Source organism: Pinus tabuliformis, chromosome 1_2 (assembly GCF_031772625.1).
Source record: "Pinus tabuliformis cultivar Carrire ecotype Pingquan chromosome 1_2, CPIR1, whole genome shotgun sequence".
Classification (NCBI taxonomy): Eukaryota; Viridiplantae; Streptophyta; class Pinopsida; order Pinales; family Pinaceae; genus Pinus; species Pinus tabuliformis.
The window spans coordinates 47,683,251-47,700,221 of NC_142298.1; the positions used below are offsets into that span (position 1 = coordinate 47,683,251).

Consider the following 16,971-nt stretch of genomic DNA (forward strand, 5'->3'; position numbering starts at 1 on the left):
CAGACCATTCTTGTGTTTTCTTAGTTATAAGGACCATCACCTCCATATGGACTAGTATGTTGGACGACGTTCCTGTTTTCCCTTGAAATTTGGTTTTAACGACTGCCGCATCCACTGTGGACTATTCTGTTGGATGTTGGATATACCCTTGTTGTTTTTTGTGTGTCTCTCCCTGGGTGGTACTACTACCTCTCATCTAGAGGCTCACTTTTATGCTCTCCCTTACAATAAGAGAACCCAGACACAAAGTTACATTACGCACTCACCGGGCATACTCACCTCGCTTTCTTGAGGTTACAAGCATACTCTCATGTGCTGAACAACAAGAGCTAAGGCAAATCTCTAAGATAATGGCAACCGAACCATCATACCAAATGGGACTCCTACACCAAACGGTGTGAGGTCTAGTTGGGACTTCATACCGAGGAGATCCCCTTAATGTTGGTGGGTCCAACACCATCAACATGACCCAATCCTAGTTCCCCTTTTGCTAACATGTGTTTTGGTTACCCTCTTTTGCTAACTCAATGTGGGGTCAACTTAGGTCTTTCTAGCTAATTATGCCTACCTACACTTTGACCTGGAATTATTCCCTCTTATCTATAAAAACCCCTAGGGCATTAGGTTTCATGTAATGTGGTAATTAGCTTGAACAAAAATGGTATATTTCATCTATAAAATAATAAATAGAATAAATATTTTTTTCATAAGAAAAAAAATCCTTTATATTCATTGAGGATTAATGTACATTTTGTTGTCTAGTACAGGACTCATCATGGCGCCTTTCCGTCCTTCCAAACAAAAATGAATCATCCATATTGTGATTCTTTGGAAAATCCAATCCCAATGGTTCTCCCCTATTTTCAACTAATACCTAAAATTGTTCATCTATTTACAAAACATAGTAGACACTTTCCATCAAATAAAGAAAGATTTTACCTAACATTCCATGACCATAATATGAAACGTGGAAATCCACTAATTCATGTTCCTCACTGTCTGTAAATTCATCGATACCAAAGGAGCCAATCGAGAGTTCCAGAGTTTCCTTGGAGAGAGCATCTAATTTTGTGTTAAGCTCTCTAAGCACATGATTGAAAGATAGCCAATCAAATGAGAGCATTGCATGTTTTATGTCTTGAAAGAGTGATTGTAATTAACCATTTTCCATATCAAATTTTCCTATTTTCCTAATTGATATCCAATTTTGAGTCCCCCATTACTTGTAGGTTTGTTTATATTTTTATGGGAGGCTACTGTGAGAAGAGTTCTCAAGGCTATGAATTATCCACAATTATTTGTCCCACAATTCGATTTGCATTGGATGTGCATATAATGGGAATGATTAAAAAATAAGACCACACCAACCTCACAAATAAGAGGATGGCTTGGAGCTGCACCATTGAAAAGCCCCAAGGTAATCCATTATATATAAAGGGCATATAAGGAATTCTCCACCAAAAAAATAAAATAAAAATATCAAGTTAAAAATGTTAATCATTTTTACAAGTTTATATAGTATGACGATACTATGATATGTGCCAAAATACACTTGCAAATCCAATTGTAGGTTGGCAAGGTGAGCTTGAGCTAGGGCAAGGTGGAACTTGAGTTGCATTGGATGTGCATGTAATGGGAATGATTAAAAAATAAGACCACACCAACCTCACAAATAAGAGGATGGCTTGGAGCTGCACCATTGAAAAGCCCCAAGGTAATCCATTATATATAAAGGGCATATAAGGAATTCTCGACCAAAAAAATAAAATAAAAATATCAAGTTAAAAATGTTAATCATTTTTACAAGTTTATATAGTATGACGATACTATGATATGTGCCAAAATACACTTGCAAATCCAATTGTAGGTTGGCAAGGTGAGCTTGAGCTAGGGCAAGGTGGAACTTGAGTTGGGGATATTCATGGGCTTTTGGAACACTAAGGGTGGCTCCTTGCACCATGAACCAAGTGTCTCTAGATGTTCAATTCCAACACGGTTTTGCTCATTCCCGCTAGTCTTTTCAATTGATCACGCCATAGAGATGATTATTTTTCTCATGAATTCCAAGAGCATCATTGTATGGACTCTCTACATTTTAAACTATCCATATATATCCCATGAAATGTGACTTAAGGCCATACTCTACTATGTATTGATTACTTATAATTAATATGTAACATTAAAAGCATAACACTTACAAAACTGAGATGAGTTGAGAACGAAAGAGGAAAGTTACAATAATAACAATATATTGCATCACCAAGGCATTGAACACAATACCTATAGTAGGAAACCAAATGTGAGAAAATACAATAATAAATGAGCATTTTCCCTTGTTGTTTTCTTCTCAAATTAAAATATTAAAGAAAAAGAAAGATTGTCTCACTATGGAATACAATACACATTGTGGCATGTAGTTCACTATTGAATGAACATCTTCTTCTTCTATTCTACTTTGATATCCCACTCCTTTGCTTTATGTAATGATAGAAAAATGAATCATTGTAATAATAAAACAAATCCATGTTCTTCTCGTGTGGCTTGGTTTTTAACATGCCATGATGTCCATGGTCCGCGTTTTTGCATGCCCCAACTCTAAATAAAGGTTAAGGTTTTGGGCCCTCTATATGATTAACTCCACATGTGCAAGTAATGAGTCTTGATGTGGCATCTATTGAAAAATATTAGTGATAAAAACATAAGTGAACTTGATAGAAGCATAACTCCCTTGCACAAACTTTAATTGAGGTGTTCTTTGGAATTCTCTTACCAAGTAAAATGATGTTGAGCTACTAAAACTTTGTTTTCAAAAGTTTGACTCTAAAAACTAGTGTTTAATACTTAATTTTTTTTTTGAAAATTCTAGTGTTCCAAATCCAAATCCAACTCAAAATCAACCTCTAAAATAACCTAACAAAATTGTCACTATAATTTTCCAACCTTAAAAATATTAATATGAGTAATAAATAATATAATATTCCATTTTATATCAATGCCACAACTAGCCACCTCCTCTAATTTGATAATCATACGTTTCATAGGTAAAGTTTTTCATTTCCATGAAAAAAGTAACCGGAAAAAAAGATAATGATATATGGAATATTAGACTAATCAATAATGACTAGTTAAATCATAATCTAATGACATAAAACTCATACTTAGTGTACGTGTTGCATCTATTAATTTTTAATAATTATCTGTATGTTAATTCACTTATTATTATGTCTTTACGTTAACTCACTTATTACTATATTTATATAAATAAATATAAAAATAATTAATATATGCTTGTAGAGGTTTGGTTTTGTGGTTAGCGGATTATCTGCTAAGTCGTTCGTGCCGCTGTGCAGGTCACGAGTTCAAGTCTCATCTTAATCGAGGGTCATTTTTGCACGCTGGGCCGTTCCTCCTAGAGGTTATAATGGTAGCCGGTGGGATTCGACCCCGTGTAAAGCGAGTAGGTTACAGTGAAGGCCGGTGGGATTCCGTTCCTCCTAGAGGTTATAGTGGTAGCCGGTGGGATTCGACCTCGTGTAACGCGAGTAGGTTATAGTGAATTGTGCCACTGTGTAGGTCACGAGTTCGAGTCTCATCTTAATCGAGGGTCATTTTTGCAGGGTGGGCCGTTCCTCCTAGAGGTTATAGTGGTAGCTGGTGGGATTCGACCCCGTGTAAAGCGAGTAGGTTATAGTGAAGGCCGGTGGGATTCCGTTCCTCCTAGAGGTTATAGTGGTCACCGGTGGGATTCGACCCCGTGTAACGCAAGTAGGTTATAGTAAAGGCCAATGAAATTCGACCCCGTGTAACGCGAGTATTACCAATTCCACTAGTCAACAAAAAAAATTAATATATATATTTTAAATAAAAATTAATAATTTTTTTTCCAAAATTTCTAAACTCTAATTTTTATGGTTGTAATAACTTTGTACACTGTAATAAAATTTATTTTAATTTATAAAATACCATTTAAAAACAAAATTTTGGTACATTTTCCCAACTTTGGAAGTGGATCATATCGTAGGGTTGATGGTCTTGTTTATGAAATATGAGAATATTTATATATATAATTCAGAATTTTGACACATGTTTATTTTGTTTATAATTTTCTGAAAATTGTTATTTGAAATGTTATAATTAATTATTTCAAAATTTGATAACGACGGTTTTATGTTGAGTTGTTTATATTGATTTAAAAATATTATAATAAAATTAAAATATTTAAAATATTGTAAAAATTTAAAAAGTAGAGTATATATATGTATTTATAGAATTTAGTAATTTAATTATTGTGTAGTTATTGTGCAGAAGTAAGATTTTTGTTTTATGAATAAAAAAATCGTCTCATATATTAATTTAATGTTTATATGTTTTTGATGTTTAATTTAATAGTAACTTTCAAAATTAAATTAATATTATTATTTATAAAAAATAAATATAAACATTTCTAAAAATATAATTTTAATGACAAAATTTCTAATTGTTCACGCAAAATAACAATACAAACAATTTTTTTAATTAAAATATATATTTTAATAGAATTGCAAAAACAACTTTTCTATTTAGTCATATATATTTGTTTTTTTTAAAGGAAATTGAAAGGATGCTCAGCAATGTTAGTAAATAGTATCTTTATTACATCACAAATGTGTTAGAGATACTTATCCAAACTTTGAGATGGGCACTTTCGTGAGGGAATTGGATTTATACACATAAAACAAAAGTTTATATATATAATTTTTTGTTTTTTGGTGTTGGTACATTTTGAAAGGGTTGATGAACCATGATGTAAAGCTAGCTCTCCTGTTTTTTTGGTTAAGGGAGTATCACTCTTCAAACTGGTTACTGGTTACTTATATAGGACGTTAAAAACATTATTAATTAAGAATAAAAAACTTATTTAATTTAACTGAACTAGTTACTTATATAGGATATTTAACGGATGTTAGAAATATATATATATATATTTTTAAGTTAAGACTAATCTAAGTACTTACGAGGATTTGAACCGGTGACCCAGCGTAAAAAATACTTTAACAATGTACCCATTCACTGTCAATCCAAAATCCCAAAAACTTAAAAACATTATTAATTAAAAATAAAAAACTAATTTAATTTAACTTAACTTGTTACATACTAATAGGTACAGGTTCGAATACTTTCTACCGACTTGGAAGGGAAAGAAAATATATTAACTAGTTACTTGCCAATGGGAAGGGAAAAAAAATATATTAACTAGTTACTTGCCCATGAAGGGAAAAAAAATATATTAACTAGTTACTTGCCAATGGGTAACGGGTTCGAATCCTTTAAGCCGGTCGGAGGGACCGAAAAACTTTCGAGAAAAGGCAATATTGTTCATAGTGCCGTGAGGGATTTGAGTTTAAACTCCGGGAGTTATGAATGTAAATGAAGTCGTTGACTTGAAGCTGAAGTCTTCGAGGGAGCGAGGGAGTCTGCAACGTGTATTAGTGCGAACGTGACGTGTAATGGTCACGGTTCCAGGGGTCTCATTCTGAGCGGATTTAACCGGACCCGGTGGCCTTCCTTAGAGTTAGAATCGGGACACGTGAATACCGTCACGTGAACAAAAGAAGAATCGTTTCACCACACGTGTCGGCGAGTATTGTACCCCAGTAAAGCCAAACGAAGGTGCAGGCAGGGTCTGGGCTGTAATTGCCAGCCATCCATCCATCCCTCGACTGTGCTGCAACCGACCACGGGAGTCGGAGGAGGATAAGCCAGAAGGAAGGAAAGAAGAAGGAAGGTTCTGGAATCTCACAGCCATTTCCAAAGCTCTGTAGTGTCGGAGTTCGGGTTTTGAAGGTAAGAAAATGGATTTAAATGAAAAAGTTATGTCGGTTTAGTTTGGTCAAAGAGAAATTGCAGGTGGTATTGGTTTGGAAGTCGGTGGGACACGTATGGTATCCATGGTTTGAGTGGAGGTGAAGGTGACACATTTAAGGCGGCGCGGCCCTGCGCTTGGCGTTTCTTCAGCTGATAAAAAGAAAAGGCCACGGACGACTTTAGTTCTCCATTGGCGATAACCATTGGGAAGCTTTGACGTCAACCAGCTGCTCTTCCTCTCTGGATGAATTCAACGAGGTTCCGGGATTTTCAAGCTTTAAATTACAAGGTGGCAGAACAAGGCGGAGGAGGACGAGCGATGCGAGGGGATCGGGATCGTGAAATTAAGGAAGAAAAAGAAGGCGGTGATCAGCAGAATTCGTATTTCAATCCCCACGGTGCGCCTGCACAAGCTGAGATGTCCGCCATGGTTTCTGCACTTTCGCAGGTTGTGGCTGGGCGCGGTGGAACTGCGCCACAGGAATGGCCACTACCGCAGTCCACCACGACAGGGGTGAAGGAATGGCCACTACCCCAGTCGACCGCGACAGGGGTGAAGAGGGAGAGAGAAAAAGAAAATGAGAGTGATGAGATGTTAGGAGAAATGGGGCGGGGGCAATATTATAATGATCCCAGATTTCATGCTTCTGAATTCATGCAAGGATCCATTATTTCCCGTCCGCGGCTTTTCCACCAGCAGGAATCCATTAGGCCGCCGCAGCTAGGAATGTGGCAAACAATTCAACCTTCTGCTCAAGCCGCCGCCACTTTGCGCCCTCCGCCGCCGCCAGCGGGTTCATCATCAGGTCCGTAAACTCATTCTCTCTGTGAATTTTGGCAACAAATAACCAGTTTGCCCATGGGCCATAAATGCACAGGGCTTTATATGCAGCTGCTAAAATTCGCTTGCTAAAATCAGCTCTGTGCATTTATGGCCTATTTGCAAGTTAGTTATTTTCAGCCGTAAATTCTGAAATTATTCCTTCCATTTGTGAAATTACTAATGCTGTGTAAATTATTGCAGAAGAAACGCAAACGGAGCTGAGCGCAGGCGAAGCCGTATTGTCGGTGGAGCGTCGGCGGCGGTACAGAGGCGTAAGGCAGAGGCCATGGGGTAAATGGGCGGCGGAAATTCGAGACCCGCACAAAGCAGCTCGCGTTTGGCTGGGGACTTTCGATACGGCCGAGGACGCCGCCAGAGCTTACGACGAGGCGGCCTTGAGATTCAGGGGAAGTCGAGCCAAGTTGAATTTTCCAGAGGAAGCCCAACTAATTCTTCGTCCGCCTCCGGCTCATAACAATCCACCCCCGCCATTACATGCTACTCAAAATCTGCCGCCGACGACGACGACGCCGTCACGATTTGGCGGCGGCGGAGGAGCCGGACCAATGTCGCCATTGCAGCAGAGACCCCAAATTCAGGATAATTTTCCAGTGGAGTATTACGAATATGCTCGATTGTTGCAGAGTCCGGAGCCTGAACCGATGCCTGAACGGGAACAGCTCTCTATGCAGCCACTCCTACGGCAGTATATGGCGGCGGCGGCGGCGGCCCAGCAGCAAGCTCAGTTTGATACCGCACAGAACTCTCCTTCTGGAACATTCTGGAATCTTAATCCCGCAGTTTCATCTCAGACCGACGAACGGGGCCCTACGAGTTCCGAGGCCGAGCAATTTCCATGGCCGCCGACTTCGGTTTATCTCACTCGCCCGCCGGCTGCACAGCCACCAACTTTGCCCGACTTTACTGAATCCGGCCATGTTTCCGATTTCGCAGGTATCCACCACCAGTTCGGCCAATCCGGACGACCACCATCTTCTGGTCCATCAACTTGGCGGCAGCTATACCCTCGACCGCCACAATGATACACAATTTTGATTTTTCCATAATTATCTGTCGTGTTTTTTTTTTTTACTCGAGCCAAATAGATTTTGAATATTAGAAACACCGTGGGGCTCAGACTCGGGGGAATCCCACTGTAAATCATATCTATAGACCAGGCAGCATTCGATTGTTTCAAGATTTTTTCATTAATTCATAAACTACACGTTATGGTGTTCCATTCTTTTTTTTGAATAATCATTGCATTATGCTTTCCTTTCTGGTTTCGAGATAAAAAGCTGAAAACTCTGAATGGGATTCGAACACAGTGCCTCTGTTGAAGCACTACGTGTTAAATTCTGGATTGGAATGACATAAAATCATGGAGGTTAGGTAAGCACTAGACATCGGAATTTTATTAATGCCAGTGCCCAACGGCCTCGTACTCATTTCGCAATCACAGACCTGCCTTTTCTGCTCACAATGCTTTGCGTGTTGTTGTTCCATTGATTGACCAATGGCTGCCATGGATATGAATGGAGAATACAAGTAAAATTCTCATTGGATATGTCTGCTTCATTCTTTTTCGACTGAAACATCCATGACAGGTCGTTACTGCATCTACTTATCTTGAAATGCCAAAGTTTACAATCATACGAATAAATAAATTAAAGCGTACCCTGTTCAGCGTCGTGTAATATCCCAATGTTCTCTAGCTTTACATAATAACAGAAGGCAAAACCTTCAATTTTGGATGGCAATTCCAGAGAAATATCTCTGTTAAATGAAATTTATTGGATGAGAGGTCTACTGCACAACTGTATGGAGTTAGAAGTCAGAAGTTGGATGGCAATTCTAAAAATATATTGTTTAATCAAATTTATAGGATAAGAAGTAAAACTTGTAGCAAATATGTATTTTTTTTCAAGAGGCAGGATTCTGTCAAATTTTTCGAGAGGCAGGATTCTAATTTGTCATAGAGAAACTGAAAGTTTTAAGTTTTAAACCAGTGAGAGATTTCATTGAATTTTCTATAATCAAATTGATTTTTAGGTCAGTTATAAAAGAAATTTGTTCATATATAAAAAATTTATTATTATTTTATCAAAATAAAATATTTCAATCTTACTACGGGAGAGTCTACAGTAAGAACCATTTTCTGCCAATGTTTTAAATTCCAACTGGATCCAGTTGGGATTTGAAACGTTGGCAGAAAATGGTTCTTACTGTGGATTCTCCGGTAACTAAGTCGAAAGTAATAAACCACAGAGGTCTTAAATCCTATTATTATTATCAAATTTATGGTGGGAAAGAAGATTTTCTTAATATCATAAATTAAAAATGTTTTTTAAGTAACTTACAAAGCAAGTTAACAAATATATAAGTTCATAAAAATTCTCTTCAATTCTGCTCTAAACTTTTTAGGATTTTTAAGTGACTTACAAAGCAAGTTAACAAATGTATAAATTCATGAAAATTCTCAACTTTCTATCATGATATAATTTCTAGGAAATAGTCAAAAATCATGGTACAATTTGATTGACAAGAATTTAAAATTTTTAAAGGCTTTGACAAATTTTACGACCTTGAAAATCGTTGAAGTTTATATTTTTATTTTTTCTGAAAATTCTATCATACAAAGAGTTGTGAAATTTGTATAGATTTAACAATTTAAATTTGTTTAATAACTTTTTTTAAAGTAAAATCACTAAAAAATATATATATTAAAAAACAAAAATTTTAAAAGTGTAAATTTCACTTATATAGAAAAAATACATTCCATAGAATATTGAATTTGTCTATTTATTATTCTCTATTTTAATCCCCTTTTAAAACTATCCATTCTCACTGAATTTGAAAAAAAGTTCAATTGAGAGAAACTTTCTTGGAGTTTACAAGGTCATTGAATTTTGGCAAAAAGAGAAGAATTTTATTAGAGTTTTACATGGTCATCAAATTTTGGAAAAAAATGTGGAATTTATTGGAGTTTTACAACGTCATCAAATTTTGCAAAAATAAATAAATCATAGTATAGATTTAACTTGAAAAAAAGTAAGAGGAAAAATTGAATTTGTCTACTTATTTAGTCACTTTCACTTTACTTTGGTTCTCTTTTAATACTTCTCACTTTCCATGAATTTAGAAAAAATAAGAATGGAAAATGAATCATTTTTGGAGTTTTACAACATCATAAAAAATAAATTAAGATATCAATGTAAACTTTTTTTTAACTAGGAAAAAAGAGGACTAACTAAAGAATGAGTTTTGTTAGGACAGGTGCGTCCTTTTGTAGATGAGCAAGTAATGATTTGATAAATAGAATAAATGCTTAGGGATAGCAATGCATAAATATTGAGTAGTGATAGGGAATAAATGTATATAAATATATATTACTAGAAAGCAATAAATGTAGATCACTTGCAAGAGATGAATGGTAAGCAAAAACAATTGGTCAATTAATTGTTGGTGGTTTCTAGTATGGAGAATTGAAAAACATGAATGTTTAGGGTTTTGTTATGTCTATTTTTATAGTGTGCTAGCTATGGAGGAAAACAATGTATGAGTTTTAACTTACTATTATGCCACCAAATTTTTTCTGGAATCTTTATACGATTAAACATTCTTGTTGAGATCACATAAAGTTTATAATGTATTGTAACCATTTACTAATCGAATAATATATTGGACATGCTTTAAAGTGGGGTTTTTCTCATTGAAGAGTTTCCCTAGCAAATTGTTCTGTAATGGTTTGAACTATTTCTTTCATTTGTTTTCTCCTTATCATATGCAACTATTTCTTTAAAGGTTTTCACATATTCTTCTCTCATTGATCCACGTAGGTATTTTATTTTACACATTTGCTTCATTTCATTTGGTATTAGAGTGTGATCACCTCATATACAAGGTGTTAAGGATTTTTCTTTTTTAATCTAATCTTGACTGGAGTGGGAACTTGCATAGAAATAACCCTTGCTATGTGGAAATAGTGAGAATGTCTAGATTATAAATGGAGAATTTTAATGGCAATAAATTTGAGCCATGGAAGTGCAAGATGGAAGATTTTCTCGTAGATTCAAATCTATGGGTTGTAGTTTCTAAAAGTAAGCACGTTAGTATAAAAGATAAGTGAGTGTGTTAGAGAGAGAAGAGAGAAGCCTTATTGACTTTGTTTGGATGATTTGATGTTTATTGAATTTTTCTAAATAAATAACACAGCAAATCTCTAGAAGAAGTTTAGGGATTCGTTCTAGGCTAAATCTTTAGTTAATAAACTATTTTTGTGAAAAAAGTTGTTCACCTTGAGAATGATTGATGGTGATTATGTAGCCAAGCACTTGAATGTATTCAATTTTATTGTGACCTAGTTAATCTTTGTGGTAGTGAATATGGATGAGGAGGATCATTGTCTAACCCTTTTGTGTTCTTTACAAATTCATGGGACAAACTAGTAATGGGCATTTGAAGCATTGCAAAGTCATTGATGCCTAATGAGGCCATGGACACTTTAGTCTTAGAGGAGGTGAGGTGAAAAGCTTCTAAATCCACCAATGATACCTTATTTATTCATGGAATATTGAAAGTGAAAGGAAATAAGAGAAAAACATAGATTCAAAACCCATGGAAGATATAAATCTCCTAGAAAGTCCAAGTCAAAACGTTGGAACTATGGCAAGGTCAGGAATTTTAAATGACACTGCAACAAAGAGAAAAGGAAGTATAATAAGCAAAAGAAGTATCTTGATGACGAGTTTAAAAACTCTTCTCAAGAGGATGGTGGATATGCCTTTATTATAATGTTCACAAACCATGCAGTGAAAATGCGTAGTTGATAAACTCTACAACTTTCCTTCAATGTGACTTCCCATCAACACTGATTTCTAGCATAAGAGAAATATGATGGTGGTATAGTATACTTCAGTGGTGACTCTCCTCTCAGCATAGTTGGACGTGGAAGATTCTTGATCAAATTCCTTGATGGTAGAATGAAAGGTGTCAATCGAGTTATATAAATTCAAGTTCTAGTTCATAGAACCTATACCGATAAGAAAGCTTAATAATGCAAGTGTGTATGTTGTTTTTCTAACAAAGGATGTAAGATAGTTTGAGGAGCTATGGCGCTTACTAGGGGTTTCATGTGGGCACTTTGTTTTAGCTTGATGTGTACACCATTCAATATAGTAGTTATTCAATTTTTGTAGTGTAGAGATATGTAGAATCTACACTTTAACAATCAAACCCTATATCTACTTATGATGGTTATAAAGTTTTCTATGTACCTAAAAAAGCTCTTGTTTTAGACAAAATGTTACCTACATAAAATATAATGCTATGACACCAAAAATTGGGTGATTTAGATAAGAAGTACCTATATACCTTGAAAAACAAATCTTATGGATGAATTGAACGATTGTGCTCTTGAATTTTTATTTTTGCAAGCATTTCATATATAAAAAAAACAAAAGCATGTTCAATTTTATTATGGTTTTTAGAAATCTTCTAGGTTGTTGGAATTAATTCATTTCTTATGCATTTGGTCCAATTAAAGTTCTTTTGATTTTTAAGAATTTGTATTATGTGTTAGTCATTGATAAGTATACTAGAAGGACATGGAAGTATTTTCTTAGAACTAAATATATGAGGTTTTTAGTTGATTTAAGGAGTTTAAATCTCTCTTGAAAAATTACAAGGAAGATTAAGGTGTTGAGCAGTAATAATGGTGGTGAGTTTTGCTTTGTAGATTTTGATAAGTTTGTTAAGTATGATGACATTGAAAGACATAAGAAAATTCCATATAACCCTCAACAAAATGAATGAACATAATATAGATGAACAAACCTAGGAGTATGCTAAATGGATCTCACTTAGAGAAAAAGCTTTAGGTAGAAGCTATTGTTAGTGTATATTACTTGATTAATAGGTTTCTCATGTCAATTCTCATGGATAAAACCCCCATGGAGGCCTTGATGAAGCCCTCACTTTAGAGTCTTCATGTTTATTGTTGTGAGACACATGCTCATGTGCCTACATAGAAGTGATCAAAATTGAATAATAGGGCTACGCAATTGACGTGAAAGGGTACAAGATTAAGGAATATATGGTTGGAAATGTTTTGTATTATAGGGATGCCATTTTCAAAGAATTTAAGTCTCCTCCCACACTGGTGTAACAAAAAAGGGATGAGAAATTAGTGGTTCACCAACCACCCAAAATTGAGAATGCTAAACCAAAAAATGAACAAGTGGTCCAGGATGGGCTTGATAAGGAGGAGGGTTCAGAGAGTTTGAAAGAAGAGGAAGAAACTCCACCTCAAATTTTAAGGAGGTCCACTTGGAAAAAAGAAAACCTGATAGGATTAATTATAATTTATCTGATTTCATAGGTATATTTTCTTTATTTTCTAATATCAATGAGCCTAGAACTGTGAAGGTGGCAATGAAGACGGAAGATAAAGAGTCTTGGGAATTGGCCATGGATGAGGAAATGGATGCACTTAGAAATAATGATATATGGTACTTGGTATCATTGCTTGATGAACGAAAGCCCACTTCATGTAAATAGGTATCCAAAAATAAATTTAATTTAGACAACAATGTCAAAAAGTACAAGGCAAGGTTCATTATCAAAATATATTCCTAGGTTAAGGTGATGTACTTTGGTGAGATCTTTTCCTTGGTTTCCAAGTTAAGATATGTTAGGTTCCTACTATCTATAGTGGTAGCTTTTGATTTAGAGGTAGAATAGATGGATGCAAAAACAATGTTCCTACATGGTGACTTGAAAGAGGATATCTACATGACATATCCAGAGCACTACCTAGAAAAACGTAAAGAATCATTTGATTGTGAATTACCAAAGTCTTTATATGTTCCCAAATAATCCCCCAGAACATGGTACCAAAAAATTGGTTTTTTTTTGCGTGTTGGGATTGTGAATTCTAAGATTCAAATAATATCATTGTGTGTATTACAAAAAAAATGGTGATCATTTTCTTGTCATCACTCTATATGTAGATGATATGTTATCCTCTGATAATATTAAGGATGTGATTCACGATTTGAAGTCTCAACTTTCAACATAATTTGATATGAAAGGACTTGGAGGTTGCCAAATATATCTTATGGATGGAGATAAACATAGATGAAGCAAATAGAAATTTTTGGTTGAGCTAGAGTAAGTATGTAAACTATGTGCTACAACATTTTTTCATGGAAAATTCTAGAAGATAGAGTGATATTATTTTTATGGAAACTAAGATTTTAGTTGAGTAGTGTTATACAACACTCATAGAGATGGAGGGTGTGGCTAATATTGGATAAACATTATGTTGTAGCAAATAGATTTTTGAAGTATTTGTGAGTAACTTCTTAATATTCCATTTACTATCATAGTGATGTTTCGGGGGACCCCCATTTAGTGGATATATAGGGTTATCTGGATTCTAATTGGGTAGGGGATGGAGATACATGGAGATCTATGTGAAAATATGTGATTTCATCATTAGTGAAGCAATGAGTTGGATGAGAAAACGACAATCCATTGTCACTTTGTCAACTACGAAGGTAGAGTATATGGTAACTACTCATGCATGCAAGGAGGGTATTTGGTTTATGAAATTGTGTATAGAAGTAGGGTTGAGTTAGATATATGATAGTTCAATGTGATAATAATAGTGTCATTTCTTTTGCTAAGACCCTGACCTTTCTTGTGAAGAAAAATCATATATATATATATATCAATACCATTTCATTAAGGACATGATAGAGGATAGAAAAATGATACTAGAGAAAATTGACACTTTGCAAAATCCCGCCAATGCATTGACAAAACCATTAGAACATATGTAAATTCAAATGGTGTCATCATTGTATGGGCCTTATGGCTCCTAGTAATTACTTCACAATTTTATGCATTCTCCCTTATTTTTGCAATGTATATGACAAGTGAGAGAATGTTTGGGCATGTGTGTCATATACCTTGCATTGTTGTAATAGAATAAGTTGTTGGGACATGTGTGTCATACACCTTGCACTGTTGTAATAACGCAGGTTGTTAGGACATTTGTGTCATACACCTTGCATTGTTGTAATAGAGTGGGTAATAATTGTTGAGAAAGTAATGATTGTTGAGTAGTAGTAGAGAACAAGTGCCCAAAAATACTAGGGAACATATGTTGAGTGATGATAGGGAATAAATGCAACATACAATAAATGCTAAGCAATCATGATTGGGCAATTAATTCTTGGTGGTTTTTAACATATAAAATTGAAACTATAAATGATTTATAACTTTATTATGCATATTTATTGAGTCATAGGATTTGAAAGAAACAATACCTATGTGAGGTTTAACTTCTTGTTACAATACTAAATTTTCTTTAAAATCCTTACATTTGAACTAAACACTCTTCTTCATATAATATATTATGACAATTGAGTTTTAAATATGACTTTGAACTTACTTTAGAGTTTCAAAGTTTTTTATTCTTAAACTTGTATGGTTCATGATTGCAATGACTAACTCCACTAAGATAGTTTAGAGCTGCACCAATAAAATATAGGTTAATGATCTCAATACTGTATCAAAATTTAAGAAATCTGCAAATTCCCATAATTCAAATGATAATTTTTTATTAAATTGTTTTTTTTTCAATTGTGAAAATCTATCCATTTAAATAAAATAAACTGTCTACTAGTGCAAAAGAACTTGAAGTTGCTGAACTCGATTCTATGATGAAACTCTGCAATTTCAAATTTAGATTTAACAACAAATTTCAACAATCACTTCATCACCAACTTCAAGTAAGAGCCTATTAAAACACAGGAAACATCAAGAGTTGATGGAACTTAATAAACAAGTAAGAAGGTACATAATCGATTACGTCATCCTGTGATAAACCAATGTCCTATTTCTGCAATATTCCTCACACAGGCTAATTGATCTGTAACATAGCTTGATGTGAGGAATCTAAAATCTTTGCCCATTCCTCACTTTAAAAACACCTTTTTCAATAATTTGAACGCCTATCATTTTTATAACAATCAGTCCAGCTCAATGATAAACCCCATCAATAAAATTTGGCACGGAAGGATCTCAATACTATTTATGATGCGCGTGTTACTGTAAATGTGACATCAGTTAGGTACTTGATGGATTGGAATGGCCCCTCAACATGTGGAATACACATCAAACTCGTTCCTTATAGAATGTACGACATTAAATAACGCCCCTCTGATGTCATAGCTACATAAAGCTATTCTATAGTTGTAAAGCTATGTTCTCACATTTAATAAAGCAGAATACTTCTGAACTTTCAAATTTTACATAGTATCAGCCTTTCTTCAGTAATGGAAGATAGAAAAGGAAAACTTTATGACAAATCTTGGCCAGAACAGTGCACTGGTGCTAAGCATTTTGATAATAGTTAAAAAATATTGAATAATTAATGATAAATTTGTTTAAACATTAAAGGTTAAAAACTTGTATTATTATTTTGAGAATTAGGTTTATTTGAAAAAGGTTAACCCTTTTAGATTTTGAATTTTTAAAAACTATTATAATGGAAATCTGTTATAAATTTTTTATTAAAATTGTACTTTCAGATTTGTTGAAATTATTTTAATATAAAAATAAATTATATATTTTTAATATAATATGATTTTTTTTTGTGATGTTAATGATTGATATTTATAATTTAATTAAATTAGAAATTATTTTTAAAAGGTTTTAAATAATTTTGGTCAATTATGTACCCTAAAACTCGTAGCGAAATTCAACACCTAGAGACTATCACAATTAGAGATAGGCAACATTCTCTACATTGAAGCTCATGGAGGAAATTGGGTAGTGGGTTACTAACCCTAGTCACACCACAGGAAGGAAAAGGCATTATTTTCAATTTTTATCTCTCCATTGGTTTCAATTTTTATCTCTCCATTGGCAAATGAAAATACTGTTGGGAATGGTTCTTTCTTAGAAGTAGGTTGAAAGGTATAATGTATTTGTAAATCTTGAGGATGTGAAATGTGTAAGCATTATTTTCAATCTTTATCTCTCTATTGGCAAATGAAAACACTGTTGGGAATGGTTCTTTCTAAGAAGTAGGTTGAAAGGTATAATGTATTTGCAAATCTTGAGGATGTGAAAGAGAATGGATGTTGGTTTGGCTCATATTGAGTGTCATATTCCATGCATCATTGCTACTATGCAAAGGATCCAACACCTGCTACTTTTTCTAATTTCTAGTTGTTGAAATGATTCTTGGGAAATTTTTGTTTTGTGATTATGCAATAGATACTTTAAACAGT

The 16,971-nt window shown here is 34.3% G+C and overlaps 1 protein-coding gene across 1 annotated transcript; it reads left to right on the top strand.

Moving 5' to 3' along the window:
* The first annotated feature begins 5,660 nt into the window (after positions 1-5,660).
* LOC149204353 (uncharacterized) lies at positions 5,661-7,907 on the top strand. The gene is made up of 2 exons (XM_089394695.1): positions 5,661-6,650; positions 6,869-7,907. Exons 1-2 carry the CDS (start codon positions 6,089-6,091, stop codon positions 7,708-7,710), a joined length of 1,404 nt encoding a protein of 467 aa, XP_089250821.1. The 5' UTR covers positions 5,661-6,088; the 3' UTR covers positions 7,711-7,907.
* The last annotated feature ends 9,064 nt before the right edge of the window (positions 7,908-16,971 follow it).

Coding starts and splice junctions, on each gene's coding strand:
- LOC149204353 (XM_089394695.1), top strand. CDS start 6,089: ATGAATTCAACGAGGTTCCGGGATTTTCAAGCTTTAAATTACAAGGTG. Junction 6,651..6,868: donor GCCAGCGGGTTCATCATCAG/GTCCGTAAACTC, acceptor AAATTATTGCAG/AAGAAACGCAAACGGAGCTG.